Source organism: Lactuca virosa, chromosome 4 (assembly GCF_052849685.1).
Source record: "Lactuca virosa cultivar CGN04683 chromosome 4, Lactuca_virosa_CGN04683_v6, whole genome shotgun sequence".
NCBI classification, from domain to species: Eukaryota; Viridiplantae; Streptophyta; class Magnoliopsida; order Asterales; family Asteraceae; genus Lactuca; species Lactuca virosa.
This window is the reverse complement of record NC_136429.1, coordinates 34,192,723-34,211,289: the sequence shown is the minus strand read 5'-3', so window position 1 is coordinate 34,211,289 and position 18,567 is coordinate 34,192,723. Positions and strand designations below refer to the sequence as shown.

The 18,567-nt window shown below is 33.4% G+C and overlaps 1 protein-coding gene across 1 annotated transcript; it reads right to left on the bottom strand.

Moving 5' to 3' along the window:
* Positions 1–257: 257 nt before the first annotated feature.
* LOC145109669 (uncharacterized) lies at positions 258–1,522 on the bottom strand. Its single transcript, XM_079046864.1, has 3 exons — positions 1,192–1,522; positions 1,008–1,089; positions 258–573 (listed from the first exon to the last, which is right to left on the bottom strand). The coding sequence occupies exons 1-3, from the start codon at positions 1,306–1,308 to the stop codon at positions 389–391; spliced, it is 384 nt and encodes a 127-aa protein (XP_078902990.1). The 5' UTR covers positions 1,309–1,522; the 3' UTR covers positions 258–388.
* Positions 1,523–18,567: the final 17,045 nt, after the last annotated feature.

Below are 18,567 nucleotides of genomic sequence, written 5' to 3'. Positions count from 1 at the left end.
CTTAAAGACAAGCACTTTGGATTGTGGTTTGTATGATGCATAGTTCAATGTTTAGTAATTTGGATAGTGTAATGAAATTATGATGTATAGTGTAATGTTTAGCAATTTGAATTGTGGTGTGTATTTGACAAGCACTAAACATTATGCGTACTAAATTAAAATATTGGCTGGTATGTTGTCATTTTATGTAATTCGGTATCCCAATTAATATTTTAAATTTTGTTTTTATTTAAATGGTTGTATATTTTCTTACACGATTAAAAAGAAAATAATCAATAAAATCATCAATATGTACATGTATAATTGTATATAAAATGACTCTGACATGTACATTCCATATTATACAACAATTTCTTTTTTCGTATATGTGGTAGGCCAAAATAACAAATCAACTTGAAGAAGAGCTAAACATCCTTTTGACTAAAGAAAATTTGTTACTAGGGTTGTTTTTGTAAATTCCATTATTTTGAAGTTCGTTTTCAGGCATTTTCGCTGTTCTTGGATCATGTCGACGATTCAGGGTGACCGTTACTTTTTTTTCCGTCAAGCTAAACTCCACCGACTCCGCCTCACCTACGATATCCAAAAAAAAAAAAAACTAAATTTATATAATTATTGAAATACATTCATTGTTTTATGATTTTAAAATGTTTGGGTTATAACTTGTAACAAATATTTAATCCTTAATAATCGTTCTAGGCCCACTCGTAAATTGATGCATCCAAGTGTACGATGAATTTACAACGGCTAGATGTTTCTATAAAGACGTGATGGAGATTGACCAAGTCACTTTTAAAGGCCACCTGCCAAATTTGACAGTCGGGAAATCAAGAAAGCTTGAAAGACTAAAAACTGTGATCGGACTTTACGGTCAAGGTAGGCTGCCGGAAAATCAAGAAATCTTGAAAAGACCGGAAATTTTGATCAAGACTTATAATAGGGCAACAACTTAGGGTTGCCGGAAAATCAAGAAATCTTGAAAAGGGAGATGAGTGGCTTTTACTTACCATTCAATCTGGAGAGTATATCAGCTACTCTATCTTGGCATCTTTTACATTGAAAATCGGCTAAAAGAACAACTTCTTGAACCTGTTTTCACAAAGAGAACATCCACAATTAGCCGATTTAACAAAACTAAAACTGTAAAACATGATCATGAAATATTGAAATGGGAAAAGAAGGATCGATTACAAGTGGGAAGGTTAATGATTCAAAGGTTGCAAGTGTGGTTGGAACAACAGCCATATTCTTCTTCTTTTCGAATACAGTTTCTTCTTCTTCTTCTTCATTCTGATGAACAACAGCCATACCTTCTCTTGATATTATAATGTTTCCAATACACACACACACACGTAGGGAGATCAAAAGGAGTGGAGGATGATATATGACAACTTTTGTTTACATGTAAAGAGAAACCCGACTTCACGATGCTTTTATGTGTATTGGGAAACCCCACATGGTCGCATATGAAAAAATCTTGTGGAGTTGACAAAGATGCTTCAAAAGCTTTGGCAACCTCCGAATCCACTACAGTTTTAGGTATGTATTTTATTTTTTATTTGGATTGTAGAATATTTTATGGTAAAATACATTCTTGACCATTAATTATAATACTAAATCAAATTTGGTATACAAATAACAAGTTCAACAATGCACGCCACAAAGCTATCCAGTAGGAATTAGTTTAATCAAGTCATTTCATCTACCAAATGTATCAGGACCTAATCGTAATAATGACATATATTATTATTATACATATAACATATAATTTGTTTGAAACATATCTCGTGCTACATGTATCATGTATCCACACAGTCATTAATAATAACTACTAGTGTCGTTATGATCACCATCACCATTTTGAAATTCACATGTTTTAATCATGATTATTTTTTACTGTTACTGAAGTTTTATATCATTATTCAGAATTTTGATTAAAAAAAAACGATCATTTGTTCACGGAAATTGAGCATTCAATATAGTGGTGTTCATGATTAAAAAAATGTTCCAGTAAAAAATTTTCTTAATTATTTATAGCAAGCGATATTGAAGCCAAATTATTCAACAATGTTTAATTGATTGATGGACCCAAAATTGTGGTTTGCTTAAAGTTATTAGCTAATTAATTATGATCACATGGAATGATTGATCGCTTGCAAGACTACACTATCCGGTCCGGCCCGGTCCAACTTTTAGTTTGATTAAAGGGGTGGCCCCACACCACACGTATGCACACTACACAGGCGTGAAACGAGAACAAATAGAATTGCTGAATTGGGAGTATCCAATAAGACGACAAAGTGTAAATAGGCAAATATTACCCATACTATTTTATGTTTGCCAGTTTTAGTCCCTCAATTATTCATTAGTGAACTAGTGGAGTGGTGGTAGCGGTTGGGTGACGGGTGTTTTGTCTAGTTGAGTTTTCACTTTTTACCAAAACCGCAGTTCTAATTCTTTCTCTTTTCTTTATCTATATTACTTAAAGTGAAACCAAATCCTATCACCTTTATCTCATGAAAAAATAGTAGAATGATTAATTAGATGATATTTCATAATATTAGGGTGGAAGAAGTCTATCTTTTTTTTATCTAATACGGTCTAATCAAATTTGAGTTTGGGGAAAAGAGATCCCTAAAATTACTAAGATTTATAGTTAAATTAATAAAATTCATATGAAAATGCTAGAGGAGAGAAAAAAAATACTTATAGTTAGTTATATTCTTCTTGAAGTCTACAAACTTTGTATATACAATATCACTTTCCTTTCAATTTTTTTACAAATAATATAAATTAAACTTTTTATGTCAAACATAATGCATAAACAGTTGAATAGAAACAAACAAAATATCAAACTTATTAAAATTCACAATATATATATATATATATATATATATATATATATATATATATATATATATATATATATATATATATATATATATCATGATTAATTTATTACTAATTAAACAATCAAACTGAAACAATCTACATAAAAATACAAAACTTAAAACATCTAAACTTCTAGATATTAATCACAAAACATAAAATATTTACATTTTGTAAGTATTTGAAGAAGTAATTGAATTTGACTATAAGAATAATTTATAATAAAACATTAAAGTTTCAAACATAAGTAAGAAATAACAACAATAGTATACAAATTTTATGACCACAATATCCATTATTAAAATATAACCACCATAATCCAGTTTCGGGTATCGTAATTCATAACTAATAATTGAAAATTATTAATAGTGAAATAGATTAAAAGAATTATATATTAAAAAAAAAATTGTGAACATACACACTCCATCGTCATAGTATCCATGATTGAAATAAAACAACCATATCCAAAATTGGAAGTCCTCATACACTAACTAGTAATTGAAATCATTAATTGTAGTCAAATAGATTAATAGAATTATATACAGGAATATTTTCGCGAACCACGCCAAAATGGATTTTTTTTTATAGTCATTGATCCCTTTGAATATCTCTGGAACTTTTGGATAAGTGAAAAGAACACAGAAAAAAAATAAACTTATTGACTTAATGTTTGTAAAATTTCAATTACCAACGGACGTTAAAGAGTGTGGGTTGTTGTTGTTGTTTTGGAAACATCAGAATTATATTAAAGCCGCTGTCAATCAAGTACAAGGCATGTCAATAAGAAAAAAACAATTACATAATGTTAAAATGTTAAAAGGAAGCAAATACTGTCTGTCCAATTACAAACACCAAAATGACCTAAATGTTTTACCCAACTAAAAAATGTAAGTGATAATGTTATCCAACGGCTTTGAAGAGGAAGTTCTCATGTATTTGAAAATCAAGTCATCCCTAGCTTTTCAGACACACCATAAGAAACTATAGATGATGACCAGAAAAAGATGACGTTTCTTTGGACATCGCCTCCAATTCGCCGCTAAAGCCACCAATTCACCACTAACTGTTACAAAACTTTGAGTTGGAATGTTACACCATTGGAAAATTCACCTCAAAACTTAATTAGCGAAATGACAGCCCACCAGAAAATGTCCAAACATGTGGAACAGAAACAACAATTCAAAGGAGAAACAGGAATTCCGCTGCGAGAAAGTGCAACCATCGAAGGGATCCGATTCAGACACGCCAGACAAGCGCGATAACTTTAAGAGGGGCCGAATGAACCCAAATCGTTGGATTGTCCACCTGAGCAGTGATCTTAGAATCAATAAAGGATCTCAAATTACAAACATAGAAATTTTTGTCAAAAAAGAGCTTGCATCTCCATTTATCTGCTCCAGAAACTAAGTCCAGCTGCGAAAGAGCCCCCGAAAAAGCATTTAACTCCATAAACTCCATAGAGTTACTAGGATTTTTCTTCCATGCCCAATTGAAATTATAATTAGAAATGATCCTATCAGAAATGAAGCAGGATTTTTTCTTGTCCATATTAAAAATGCTCAGAAAGTCGTTAGCAAAGGACCCATCACCGGTCCAGTCATCTAATCAATAGAGGGTATTCCTTCCTGAATTGACATGGATCTGGAATATATCTGAAGCACAAATCCCCATATCTTGCAAATTATAGAAAACTTGAACAATGTTATACCAAGTGTCTGAAAAGAATCTTTTTACCAAGAGAATATATCGGTTTCGTCAGACAATTGTGAATACCACATACAGCTTGACACCAGAGCGCATTTGGGTTAGTTTTAAATCTCCATAACCATTTACAGAGTGGATCCAGATTTAAAGATAGGAGAGAGCCCACCCCGAGACCACCTTTTTTCTTTCAGACCAAGAACCGTTTTCCAAGTCACCCAAGCAATTTTGTTTTTATCAGCGTTCCCTCCCCAAAGAAAATGACATCTAAATTTATCTAAAAATTCATTAATCGGAGAAGGGGCCTTAAACAGGGAGAAAAATAGATAGGAAGACTACCCAACACAGCTTTAACCAAAGTAGGCCAACCGCTGAAAGATAGAGTTTTAGCCTTCCAAGCAGATAACCTGGAATGAATCCGGTCAATGATGGGTTTCCAATGTCTTTTCAGAGACATATTAGCTCCTACGGGAACACCCAAATATTTGAAGGGAAAAGAAGCGATATTGCATCCCAAAATACACGCACATTCATTTACTTCCCCTGTGGAAACTCCGATCCCATAAACTTGAGATTTACCAAATTAACTTTAAGACCCGTACAAGCATGAAAACATCTTAAGATCCTCACCAAGTTTTCAAATTTTGAACTTAACCATTCGCCAACAAAAAGAACATCGTCAGTGTAAAAAGAGATGTGATATAGAAGGCCACGGTTAAGAATTCGAACACCGCAAAACAGAGATTTGGGCAAGCATATTTCATGGCAACATTAAGCCCTTCCATAGCGATGATAAAAAGGAATATAGAGAGATAGAGAGAGAGAGCGCGCGAGAGAGGATCGCTTTGACACACGCCCTTGGAAATGTGGAATTCCTTAGTCGTCGAACTGTTAATAAGAACTGAAACCCTGGAGGACGAGAGACATCCTTTAATACAGAATCGTCATTTCTCACCATAACCCATTTATGCCATCACTGAATCAAGGTAGTTCCAATTTATGGAATCAAACGCTTTATCGAAATCAACTTTAAAAAGAAATAATTTTTGTATCGCCTTCTTTGACCAATTATAAACTTCATTAATTATCATTGGATCATCTAAAATGTTTCTACCTTCAATGAAGGCGGATTGTGTCTCTCCGATAATTGAACCAATAACCCATTTTAATCGAGAAGCAGGAGATTTAGCAATAATCTTGTAGACGCATCTAATGAGACTGATGGGACAAAACTCATTAAGAGACAGGGATCTTTGGTTTTAGGAAGAAGCATAATAAAAGAGGAATTGCTTCCCCTAGAAAGACAACCAAAAGCTTCGAAATGTTTAACAAATCTCATGATATCGTCTTGCATCAAAGGCCAATAGTGTTTAATAAACTTGAAGGAAAACTCGTCGGGTCTGGGCGCTTTTTCACCTTTGCAATACCAAATCACCTCTTTAATTTCATTAAGATCAAAAGGGGCCTCCAAAAAGTTCCTATCCCCTTCTGAAAGTTGCAAGAAATGAGGATTGATAAGAGCGGGACGATCCTTCCTGGTTTCTTGGAATTTGTCCCTAAAAAATTTCAAAGTCTCATGTTTAACGGATTCCATATTAGTAATCCAATTTCCGTACACCATAAGGCCATGAATATTACATCTAATGTTTTTAATTTTGAGAGAATTATGAAAATAACTGGAATTTTCGTCTCCGTCTCGCAACTACTTGTTTTTCGATTTCTGAATAAGATCAAGCTTTGAAAAAATCTCCAGCTCAATAACATGATGTTTATATTCCCTCCTTAACGAGATTTCATAATCAGATAGATTCCTTTGCTCTGCTTGCAATTTGAAATCATTAATTTTACGTTTTAACTCCCTAATCTCCTTATTCTCCTTTTCCAAATTAATTCGCCTCCAATCTTTTATCGCCTATTTAACGAACCGAAGCTTATCTAATAGATACCTATCAGAAGCTCCTCCACTAACAAAACTATTCCAAGCCTTGACAATAACCTCATCAAACCCATCACGGTAAAGACATGAATTGTAAACGGAGCATGTCCAAAATCCATGGAATTAGTCCGGAGAAGAATCGAGGAATGTTCAGAATATTCTCTCGGGAAAGCAGTAACTGAAGCAGATGGAAAAAAGTAGCCATAAAATTTGAACAAACCAAAAAACAATCCAGTTTGCTTAACTTACATCCATCGTCACAGAAGTAAGTGAACTTCCTGCCACCCATATTCAAATCAATCAAACCGGATATGGTAATGAAATTATTGAAAGCACATGTGATAATGGGACAAAAATGGGAATTGATCTGCTCGCCAGGCCTCCGAACAGCATTAAAATCACCAAAAATTATCCACGTCTCCGGTCTAGAAAGGATTAAATTGTTGATATTATCCCACATGATTTTTTTCTCAGCAGGAGCTTGAGGCAAATAGACATTCACGAGAATGGTCTCCCTTGCAATTCCATTCCAATATCCAACCACAACCAAGAAATAACGTGACTTTATAGAAGCAATATAATGGAAGACATTTTTATCCCAAAAACTGATAAAACCCCCGACCTTCCAACAAACTCCATAAAGTTCAAACCAAGATTTTCTGAACCCCACCAATCCCCAACATTAGAGGGTAGATCAATAAAACGCTATTCTTGAACCCCACATAAAGATAAATGTTGAGAAGTGTTATTTTTGTATTATTACAAACCTAAACATTAATTATTGATTATTGGGTAAATTTTGTATATTTTGTATATTTGTGGGGGTGTGTTGTGTAATGTTTGTGCAGGTATCGGGTTTACACGCGGGTTGAAGGTTATACCCGATGGTGATTTGATCCGGGGTATATGTTGCTTAGATCCTTCTCACTTATCTTCAAGAGTCTAGATATTTTAGTGTGTGAACTGTTCATTCTCTCTAATCTTCTCTCTACGTTTCAGTTTAGGGTTTGTTCATACTTCTAAAAGTTCACTGTGTTGTTCTTAGTTTTCATATGAGAGTGAGAGTTTATGTAGTGAGTTTTCCTTTGTAATCTGTTTGATGTATAAACCATCTGTTTCATTTAAATGAATGAAATGATGAAGTTGGGAAATCTTTGAGTTGTTTAGATTCTTTAGATGGTATCAGAGCTTAGTCTCTTTGTTCCTGCAACGATCGTTGAGTTCTTGTTGTTTCTGTGACGATCGTTGAGTTCCGCCGCCTTTTCGATTGATTAGGTATTTTCTGAATCTCTCACTCTTTCGTTTTGATTTGATTTACACAAGTTTGTTGGTTAGTCGGAGGGTTTCTTGAACTTAGTCTACCATAAATTGTGTTCTACTTGGTATTCAGTTCGATTTAGGGTTTTTCCTCAATAATCGAAACGAATACCTGTGTTTTTCTTCTAGATCTTGGTACTGCGAGTGGTTTTTGTTCTTGCAGGTTCTGCTGTGCGATTATCGACTGCAATACTGATCTTCAGTTGGAAACCCTAAACTGATCGATCAATCTCTTGTCTGAAATAACTCTTTAGGGGTTGGATTTCATCACCAATAAACCCTAGTAGAGAACGGACTAAGAGAGTCGATTCCGTGTTATCTCCTCTAAAATCTCTGTGAGGTTTCTCGTTCTTTATCCTTTTCTATATCTGTTACTTTCTCTGTACTGATTGTCTTGGGCCCCAACATACGTGGTGACCATCTGGACATAAGATCTGTACAGGGACTTGTTTCTTGTTGTGTTTGTTATTATTGACTGCCTTTATTTGCTTCTATGGCTGGTGGTTCTACGGATCCACCTGGTGGAAGTGGAAAGGATGATCAAATTAATTTTGATGATCCTCTCTACATTCACCCTTATGATAATGCTGTTACCTCTATTATTACAACCAAGTTAACTGGTAATGAAAATTTTAGACTATGGAGAAGGTCCATTTCTAGGGCTCTTAAGGCAAGAAACAAATTAGGATTTGTTGATGGTTCTTATAAAAGAAGTAATGTGGATGATTCTAAGAAAACTAAATGGGATAGGGCAAATGTTGTTGTCTGTTCTTGGCTGTTATCTTCTATTTCTGACTCCATTTATCAGAGTCAAGCTTATTCTGAAGTTGCATAGGATATTTGGGAAAATCTTTTTGAAACTTACAATAAGTCTGATGGGTCTGTTGTTTTTAACATTCATCAGCAGATTAATTCTCTTAAACAAAATGGTATTTCTTTGCCTGATTACTTCAATAAGCTTGATTCTTTATGGAAAGATTTTGATGGTCTTACTAGTCTAACTGAATGTACATGTGATGCCTCTATCAAATTAAAGGATCACTCTAATCTCATGAAACTTATGCAGTTTTTGTCTGGTCTTGATGATTCATATGGTCAAGTCAAAAGTCATATTTTGTTAATGGACCCTTTACCTAATGTGAAAACTGCTTTTTCTATTGTGTCAAGAGAAGAGTCACTTCAAAGAAATGGTTCTTTGACTTCTCTTCAGTCATCTCAGTCTGTGACTAAATCTCAGTCTTCTGCTTTTAATAGCAGGTTTAATAATAGGAACAATAATAATAAGAATAAGAGTCAAATAGTTCAATGTAAGAACTGTGGTGTGAAAGGTCATACCATAAAAAAATGCTTCAAGTTAATTGGATATCCTAAGGACTTTAAGTCAAGAAGTGAAACAAATAATCAAAATAATTTTGTTAAAAAATTTTCTGCAAACTCAACCACTACTTCTTCTGGAAGTACTGGTACTAATAATTTTCTGACTCCATTGGGGATTCTGAGTTTCATCAACTCACTAAGGATCAATATGTCAAACTTTTACAACTTATTGGTGAAAGACAAGTCAATGAGGAAGCTTCTGCTAGTGCAAATATGGCAGGTACTTGTTTGTTTAAAGCCTTTAATGCTTCTGTTGATGGTCAAAAGTGGATAGTTGACTCAGGAGCTAATCAACATATGATTGCTTCTGAGTTACTGCTCCATGACACTGTGGATGTGTCGAAGTTAGATTTACTTGTCAGTCATCCTAATGGTTCATCAGCTAAAATTGATAAAATTGGTAATATGAATTTGTCTAGTTGTTTGACTATATTTGATGTTTTTGTTGTTCCTGATTTCAATGTTAATTTGTTGTCTATGCATAAGGTTTGCAAAGACAGTAACTGTGAAGTTGTCTTTAATGAACATAATTGTAAAATTCAAGATTTACAATCAAAGGTGATGGTGGGGAATGGTAGAGAGTCTGGAGGTCTCTATTACATAAATAGTGTACCTTCAGGTAATCTATCTAGTTCATTTATTTCTTCTTCTGTTTGTTATGTGTCTAAATTAACTTGGCACAATAGACTTGGTCATCCTTCTGATCAAGCCTTAAGTGCCTTGAGAAACAAACTTAAAATTGGGAATGAAAATCTTCCACCATGTGATGTTTGTCATAAAGCTAAACAGACCAGACAACCCTTTCCCATTAGTCAACATACTACTTCTAAACTTGGTGAGTTAATCCATTTAGATGTCTGGGGTCCCTATAGAGTGACAACTACAGAAGGATTTAGATATTTTTTGACAATTATGGATGACTATACTAGGGCAACTTGGGTTTATCTGTTAAAATCCAAAGACGAAGTTTATAATTGTGTTCTTACTTTCTTTAATATTTTACTTAATCAGTTTTCTGTTAAAATCAAGACTGTTAGATCTGATAATGGCACTGAGTTTTTAAATAGTAGGATGAGACAATTAATTGAGTCCAAAGGAATTTTACATCAAACATCTTGTGTTCATACTCCACAACAGAATGGTGTTGTGGAGAGGAAACACAGACATATTTTAAATGTTGCTAGGTCATTAATGTTTCAGTCTGGTATACCAATCAAGTACTGGGGAGATGCTATCTTACCCTCTGTTTTCCTGATTAATAGGACTCCTACTTCTGTTTTAAATGGTGCTTCTCCTTATGAACTTGTTTATAATAGTACACCAGTTTTTGATAAACTTAGAGTTTTTGGATGTTTGAGTTTTGCCACCAAGTTAAATAATTCAGATAAGTTTTCTGAAAGGGCTGATAAATGTATTTTTCTTGGCTACTCTTCTGATAAAAAGGGTTATAAAGTACTTAGTCTTGATACCAATTTTGTTTTTGTCTCCAGGGATGTAAAATTCTATGAGTCAGTGTTTCCTTTCAAGCTTAAATCCTCATCTTTGACAGATAAATATGTTGCCACTGTAGACTCAAATGACCTATTTTGCTATGAATATACAATTGACTCTAGTTTTGTTCTAGATAACACTAGGATAGGAAGTTTGATAAGTGACCATCAGTTGGATGGTGCTAATGCAGACCATAACCTGGATGTGACTTGTCCCTCTAATGTCAGCAATCAGACTGGTGAGGCATATGTGCCTCCTTCTGATGAGATGCTTCCAAACTCTTCTTCTTTATCTGAGGAAAATGATTCACTTAATTCTGATCCTTCTGATAGTTTGTCAACTAGGGTTACTAGATCTGGTCGGAATGTTAACATGCCAGTTAGATTTAGTGATTATGTTGTAGAAGGTAAGCATAAATATGGAATTGAAAGGTCTGTTAACTATTCAACTCTTAATAAGGATAATTTTTGCTTTGTTTCTAGTCTGAATAAAACTGTTGAGCCAAAATCCTATAGTGATGCTGCTTTGGATCCTAATTGGATCAAGGCCATGAATAAGGAAATGGAGGCTCTCTATAGAAATAATACATGGGAGATAACTGACCTTCCTAAGGGAAGAAAAGCCATTGGGTGTAGATGGATTTATAAAATCAAGTATAAGTCCAATGGTGATATAGAAAGATATAAGGTCAGACTTGTTGCTAAATGTTATAACCAAAGAGAGGGTATAGATTATGAGGAGACTTTTTCTCCTGTAGCTAAAATAGTAACAGTTCGTGTTGTTATTTCTATGGTTGTTCATAAATCTTGGCCTCTTTATCAGTTAGATATTAACAATGCATTTTTATATGGAAATTTGTATGAGTGTGTATATATGAATCAACCTGAAGGTTATCATTCTAAGGATGATGTCAGAGTTTGTAGGTTATTAAAATCTCTTTATGGGCTTAAACAAGCTCCAAGAAAGTGGAATGAGAAGCTCTGTTCTTCTCTTTCCAGTTTTGGCTTTAAACAAAGCATAAATGATTATTCTTTATTTGTCAGAAATTGTCAAGATACAGTTGTTTTTCTTCTTGTCTATGTAGATGATATTATTTTAACTGGTAATAATGAAGTTGAATTAAATAGTGTTAAGAGCTTCCTTAAGTCTCAGTTTTTAATCAAGGACTTAGGTGATCTGAAATATTTCTTAGGTATTGAGGTATTAAAAACTGAGAATGGGATTTATCTTAATCAAAGAAAGTATTGTATGGAACTACTCCATGAATTTGGGATGCTTGCTTGCAAACCTGTTAAAACACCACTTGAACCTAATTTGGTGATTAAAAGAGAGTGTGACTTGGAAAAATCTGATTATTTGGTCAATATAACTGAATATCAGAAACTAATTGGTAAGTTGATATATCTTACTGTGACTAGACCTGATATTTCTTATGTTGTTAAGTTGTTGAGTCAATACATGCATAAGCCATATAAATCTCATGTTAATATTGCTTTTAGGCTGCTGAGGTATTTGAAAAACAGTCCAGGTATGGGAATACATTTGACAAAGTCTAGTTTTTTTAATTTGGTTGGTTTTGTTGATGCAGACTGGGCTAAATGTCTTATTAGTAAAAGGTTTGTATCTGGTTATCTAGTGTACTTAGGTGGGTCCCTTGTTTCATGGAAGAGTAAGAAACAGAGCATTGTTTCTCGTTCTTCTACTGAATCTGAATACAGGGCTTTAGGTAGTATAACTTGTGAAATTGTTTGGATTTTAAAATTGCTATTTGATTTGGTTATAAAATCAAATTTACCTGTGGATGTTTTTTGTGACAATGAGTCTGCGATTAAATTAGCCCTGAATCCTGTTTTTCATGAAAAAACAAAACATTTTGAAGTAGATCTTCATTTTGTTAGAGAAAAAATTGAAAATGGAATACTAAAAGTAAATAAAATTGTGTCTTCAAATCAAAATGCAGATATACTTACAAAATCTCCTGGTAGTGTACAACATGAGTATATTGTGAATCGACTTAATATGGTAGATGTGTTTAAAAAGATAGGTTAAGTTCATGTTTTCTCAAATTAATGTTTAGTTTGAGGGGGCATGTTGAGAAGTGTTATTTTTGTATTATTACAAACCTAAACATTAATTATTGATTATTGGGTAAATTTTGTATATTTTGTATATTTGTGGGGGTGTGTTGTGTAATGTTTGTGCAGGTATAGGGTTTACATGCGGGTTGAAGGTTATACCCGATGGTGATTTGATCTGGGGTATATGTTGCTTAGATCCTTCTCACTTATCTTCAAGAGTCTAGATATTTTAGTGTGTGAACTGTTCATTCTCTCTAATCTTCTCTCTACATTTCAATTTAGGGTTTGTTCATACTTCTAGAAGTTCACTATGTTGTTCTTAGTTTTCATATGAGAGTGAGAGTTTATGTAGTGAGTTTTCCTATGTAATCTGTTTGATGTATAAACCATCTGTTTCATTTAAATGAATGAAATGATGAAGTTGGGAAATCTTTGAGTTGTTTAGATTCTTTAGAATAAATTGAGCTCAAACTTCAATCTTTTCAGCTAATCGAGTTTATGGGACTCGGCCATGCCCCTTATATTTAACGAGCAAATGTTCATAAGGAACCAATTTTAACACCACGACCGTTAAGATCCTTAAGCAGCGAAGCATGCCTATCATCAAGTTGGAAGCCAACTTGCAAACTGAATCCAATGGTTTGCTCCAAATCACAAGAAGAAGAGTAAGAGGGGGAATCGTGCCTTGATCGATTGTCTCCATCCCTCAAAGAATTATCAATTTTAGAAGAAGCAGAAGAAGAAGAAGAAGAAGAAGAAGAAGAAGAAGAAGCTCGTTGATAGAGATAGATAGAGAAAAGGGTTGAACGAGAACATGAGATGTAATGGATGACTAATGTGGAATGACAGCCCACTAAAAAGTTACACCATTGGAAAACCCACCTCAAAACTTCATTAGCAAAATGACAGCTCACTAGAAAGTGGTTCGACTCATCTAGACCTATGTAACAGAAACGAAAATTCAAAGGAGAAATAGGAATTCCCTTGTGAGAAAGTGTAACCGCCGAAGGGATCCAATTCAGACATGCACGCCAGACAAACCCAATAACTTTAAGAGGGGCCAAATGAACCCAAATGGTTAGATTGTTGACCTAATCAATGATCTTAGAATCAATAAGGTATCTCAAATTATAAACATAGAAATTCCCGTCAGAAGAGAGCTTGCATCTTCATTTATCCGCTCCCGAAACTAAGTCCACCTGCGAAAGAGCCCCCAAAAGAGCATTTAACTCCATAAACTCCATAGAGTTACTAGGATTTTTCTTCCATTCCCAATTGAAATTCTTATTGGAATTGATCCTATCAGAGATGAAGAAGGATTTTTTCATGTCCAAATTAAAAATGCTCGGAATGCGGTTAGCAAAGGACCCATCACAGGTCCTGTCATCTAACCAAAAGAGTGTATTCTTTCCTAAATTGACATGGATGTGGAATATATCTGAAAAACAAATCCCCATATCTTGCAAATTATAGAAAGCCTGAACAAAGTTATACCAAGTGCCTGAAAGAGTCTTTTTACCAAGAGAATAGATTGGTTTTTTCAGAAAATTGTGAATACCACATACAACTTGACACCAGAGCGCATTTGGATTAGTTTTAAATCTCCATAACCATTTAGAGAGCAGAGCCAGATTTAGAGATAGAAGAGAGCCCACCCTGATTCCACCTTATTCTTTCGGACCAAGAACCGTTTTCCAAGCCAGCTAAGCAATTTTGTTTTTATCATCGTTCCCGCCCCAAAGAAAATGATGTCTAAATTTCTCCAAAAACTCAATAATCAAAGAAGGGGCCTTAAACAGGGAGAAAAAATAGATAGGAAGACTACCCAACACAACTTTAACCAAAGTAAGTCGAGTTCCGAAAGATAGAGTTTTAGCCTTCCAAGCAGATAACCTGGAATGAATCCAGTCAATGATGGGTTGCCAATGTCTTTTCAGAGACATATTAGCTCCTACGGGGACAACCAAATATTTGAAAGGAAAAGAAACGGCATTGCATCCCAAAATACGTGCACATCTGTTTACTTCCCCTGTCGAAACTCCGATCTCATAAACTTGAGATTTACCAAAATTAACAATAAGACCCGCACAAGCATGAAAACATCTTAAGATCCTCGCCAAGTTTTCCAATTTTGAACTTAACCATTCGCCAACAAAAAGAACATCGTCAGCGTAAAAAAGATGTGATATAGAAGGACCACGGTTAGGAATTCGAACACTACAAAACAGAGATTTTGGGCAAACATATTTCATGACGACATGGAGCCCTTCTGTAGTGATGATAAAAAAGGAATGGAGATATATATATATATATATATATATATATATATATATATATATATATATATATATATATATAGAGAGAGAGAGAGGGGGGGGGGGTCGCCTTGACGCACGCCCTTGGAAATGTGGAATTCCTTAGTCGCCAAACTTTTAATAAGAACTGAAGCCCTGGAGGACGAGAGACATCCTTTAATCCATAATCGCTATTTCTCACGAAATCCCATTTGTGTCATCGCCGAATCAAGGTAGTTCCAGTTTATGGAATCAAACACTTTATCAAAATCAACTTTAAAAAGAAACAATTTTTGTTTCGCCTTCTTTGACTAATTACAAACTTCATTAATTATCATTGGACCATCTAAGATGTTTCTACCTTCAATGAAGGCAGATTGCATCTCTCCGATATTTGAACCAATAACCCGTTTTAATCGAGAAGCAAGAGATTTAGCAACAATCTTGTAGACGCATCCAATGAGACTGATGGGACGGAACTCATTAAGAGAGAGAGGATCTTTGCTTTAGGAAGAAGCATAATAAAAGAGGAATTGCTTCCCGTAGAAAGACAAGCAAAAGCTTCAAAATGTTTAAAAAATCTCATGATATCGTCTTGCATAGGGTTGTTCACTATTTGGATAAACCGAATTGTCCAATTGGACAATTTGGATTGGACTATTTGGTCCGGATATTCAGATTTTTGGATTGGTTTCAACAAAACCGAATTATTATTTTGGATTTCGGATTAGTTTTGGTTTATAAAATAAGAACCGAATAGTTCAAAAAAACCGAATAAACATTTATTATTTATTTATTTTTAATATATATCTATAGTTATTTATTAATTTTCTAATTTATTCTTTAAAATAGGCTCAAAACATTTCACCCAATAAGAAAACATTAATACGCATTTTCTATCAAAAAAAATTTATCTATAAAATATTTAACTATAATATACATTATTAGTAGTTGTTTATAAATTTCAAATCACAACTAAATAATTTGTTTTCACTTCTTGTGTAAAATTGGATAATATTATAATTATATGTCGTTTTAAAATGTTTTGGTTTTTGAAAACCGAATTATAAAAACCGATCCAACCAAATTGTAATTGGATCGAATCGGATTAGAATTTAATTTGGACTATTCAGATCTATGTTTTGAAAACCGAAATCAATTTGGATTCACTTGATTAGATCGGATCAAACCGATTCATCCAAACGAACACCGCTAGTCTTGCATCAATGACCAATAGTGTTTAATAAACTTGAAGGAAAACTCGTCGGGTCCGGACGCTTTTCACTTCCACAATCCCAATTTGCCTCTTTAATTTCATTAAGATCGAAAAGGGCCTCCAAAAAGTTCATATCGCCTTCTGAAAGCTGCTAGATGTAGCGGGTAGCGGGTAGCTTATAACTTGTAGCGGGTAGCTTATAACTTGTAGCGTTTTGTCAAACGCTACATGAAGTAGCATTTGGATTTGGGGCATTTTGTTTAAACTAAACACTAGAAGTTTGTAGTGTCAAACAAGATTTTTTGTTTAAAACGGAGAGTTTTGTTAAACGTTAGAAGTTAAAAGCTCTCAGACGCACTCAAACGCTCCGTGCCGAACACGCCATAAATTACATCTACATGTTATTTAAGGGTGTTTTTCTTTTTTCTTTTTTCTTTTTTTATTAATTGTCACCTAATATTTATATTTAAGTCTTAACTTTATTGTAAATTTTCCTTCTGATTTAAACATCCTAAATTTTAGCATTATTCAAAGAAAGTTTCCCATTATTCGTTGTATAATTGCTTGAATTACCTTATACTTTAAAATTCATTTTGAAATTCAACTATTTATTTTTATTAATAGAATATTCTTGAATATGTTTGTGGATTTTTCTTAGTTTAAATAACTAAATAAACTTTTTAAATATCTACGTAGACATTAATTTATATCATATTTATCAAATTTGTTTTATCTTTTATCATTAAAAAAATGGTTAATTACTTTTTATCTTTTAACATTACAACTAGATTATAACCTACGTTAAACGCGGGGAACATATGAAAAAGACATACAAATGTTTACAAATATTGCACAATAATTATTAAAAAAAGTTATTGTTATTGGTATTATTTAAATATGCAGAAGATACATTGAAATCTATAAATATCTATAATCGTTGAAGGACCTCTTTGTACACAACATTTTTTGTTTTATTAGTTGAACGACATTCTTTATCACATATGAGTACCTTCAAAATCATAGATAATTACATTAGTGTAATTTGACGAAGGATTGATAGGTAAAACGTTAGGGACAAGACATTTAGCTTTTTTCTTTTTATTGAAGAAGATTAATCGTCACTTGAATCCATCCTTTTGTTTTAGTGTTAATGTTTCTTATAAAAGTTAAATATAAATATATAGGCATATTGATTAGTTTTATTATTTTATATGAGGAAAGTAATAATTATAATGGGACAATATTATCTAAAAATAAATGTTTGAAATATTTTTAGAGGGAAAAAATTAGGATCATTAAAAAATTTTATATAAGGAAAATACAAATTTAGATTTGGTGAAATTATGTATTAAATTATTGACGAATATTATTTTGGAGAGAATTGTATTTTGTAAGGTATAATAATATGACAAAATTCGAAATATATATATTTGTTGTGTAAATTTATAAATTTTATTATTATTATATAAAGATAAAGCAAAGTAGGTTGCTTATAAAATCGATATATATATATATATATATATATATATATATATATATATATATATATATATATATATATATATCTTTATACCTTAATAAGCATTTAGCCTCAAATGCTGAATTTTAAGAGGTATAACCCTTAATGCATCATATACAACAACTTTATGCATTCCAGAAAAATAAAATCTTATCCGAACCATTGAAAAAGTCAAGATAAAATTTAGATCTCATTGAATACCGATTCAAACCATAATTTAAGGAGTTATAGTTACATTCAAACTTGAATCCATTAATGGCTCAGTCTTTTTAAATTCATTCAATCTGCAGATGGTTTGCATTTTACGTTAGATCGAAGCCCTGGAAGCTCACCGGCCACCTTTTGTTTCATTCATCATTGTTGTTGCTCCGACTGCCATCGGCTTCTGCAGCTTTCACCATGACACCTTCACTGACCATCTTCGCCTTCACCGCCACCACAGAAGCACTATGATATATAAATCCCCAATATGACTTCTCCCTTCTCCGCCATCGGTGAAACTAAATCACTTTTGTTCAGACTTTTGTTGTTGCTATTGTTTCTCTCTGTCGCTTTATTTTCTCAGGTTTCAACATGCAGAACTGTAGAAGTCACCAACTATTCCCTCCCCCCCCCCCACCACAATAGAGAACTTCTTCTATAACTGATTGGTCAGAAAACGATATTGAAGTTCATGACCTTGCTTCTATATAGGCGTGTCAACAAACAATTCTGGTAAATAGATGGTTTTCTGTCACACCCCGAAACCA

What these genes read in the sequence shown, in the direction of transcription:
- LOC145109669 (XM_079046864.1), bottom strand. Translation starts at nt 1,308, where the DNA reads ATGGCTGTTGTTCATCAGAATGAAGAAGAAGAAGAAGAAACTGTATTC. An exon ending in AATCATTAACCTTCCCACTT is followed by an intron (nt 1,090 to 1,191) that starts GTAATCGATCCT and finishes TTGTGAAAACAG; the next exon opens with GTTCAAGAAGTTGTTCTTTT. An exon ending in TATACTCTCCAGATTGAATG is followed by an intron (nt 574 to 1,007) that starts GTAAGTAAAAGC and finishes TGGATATCGTAG; the next exon opens with GTGAGGCGGAGTCGGTGGAG.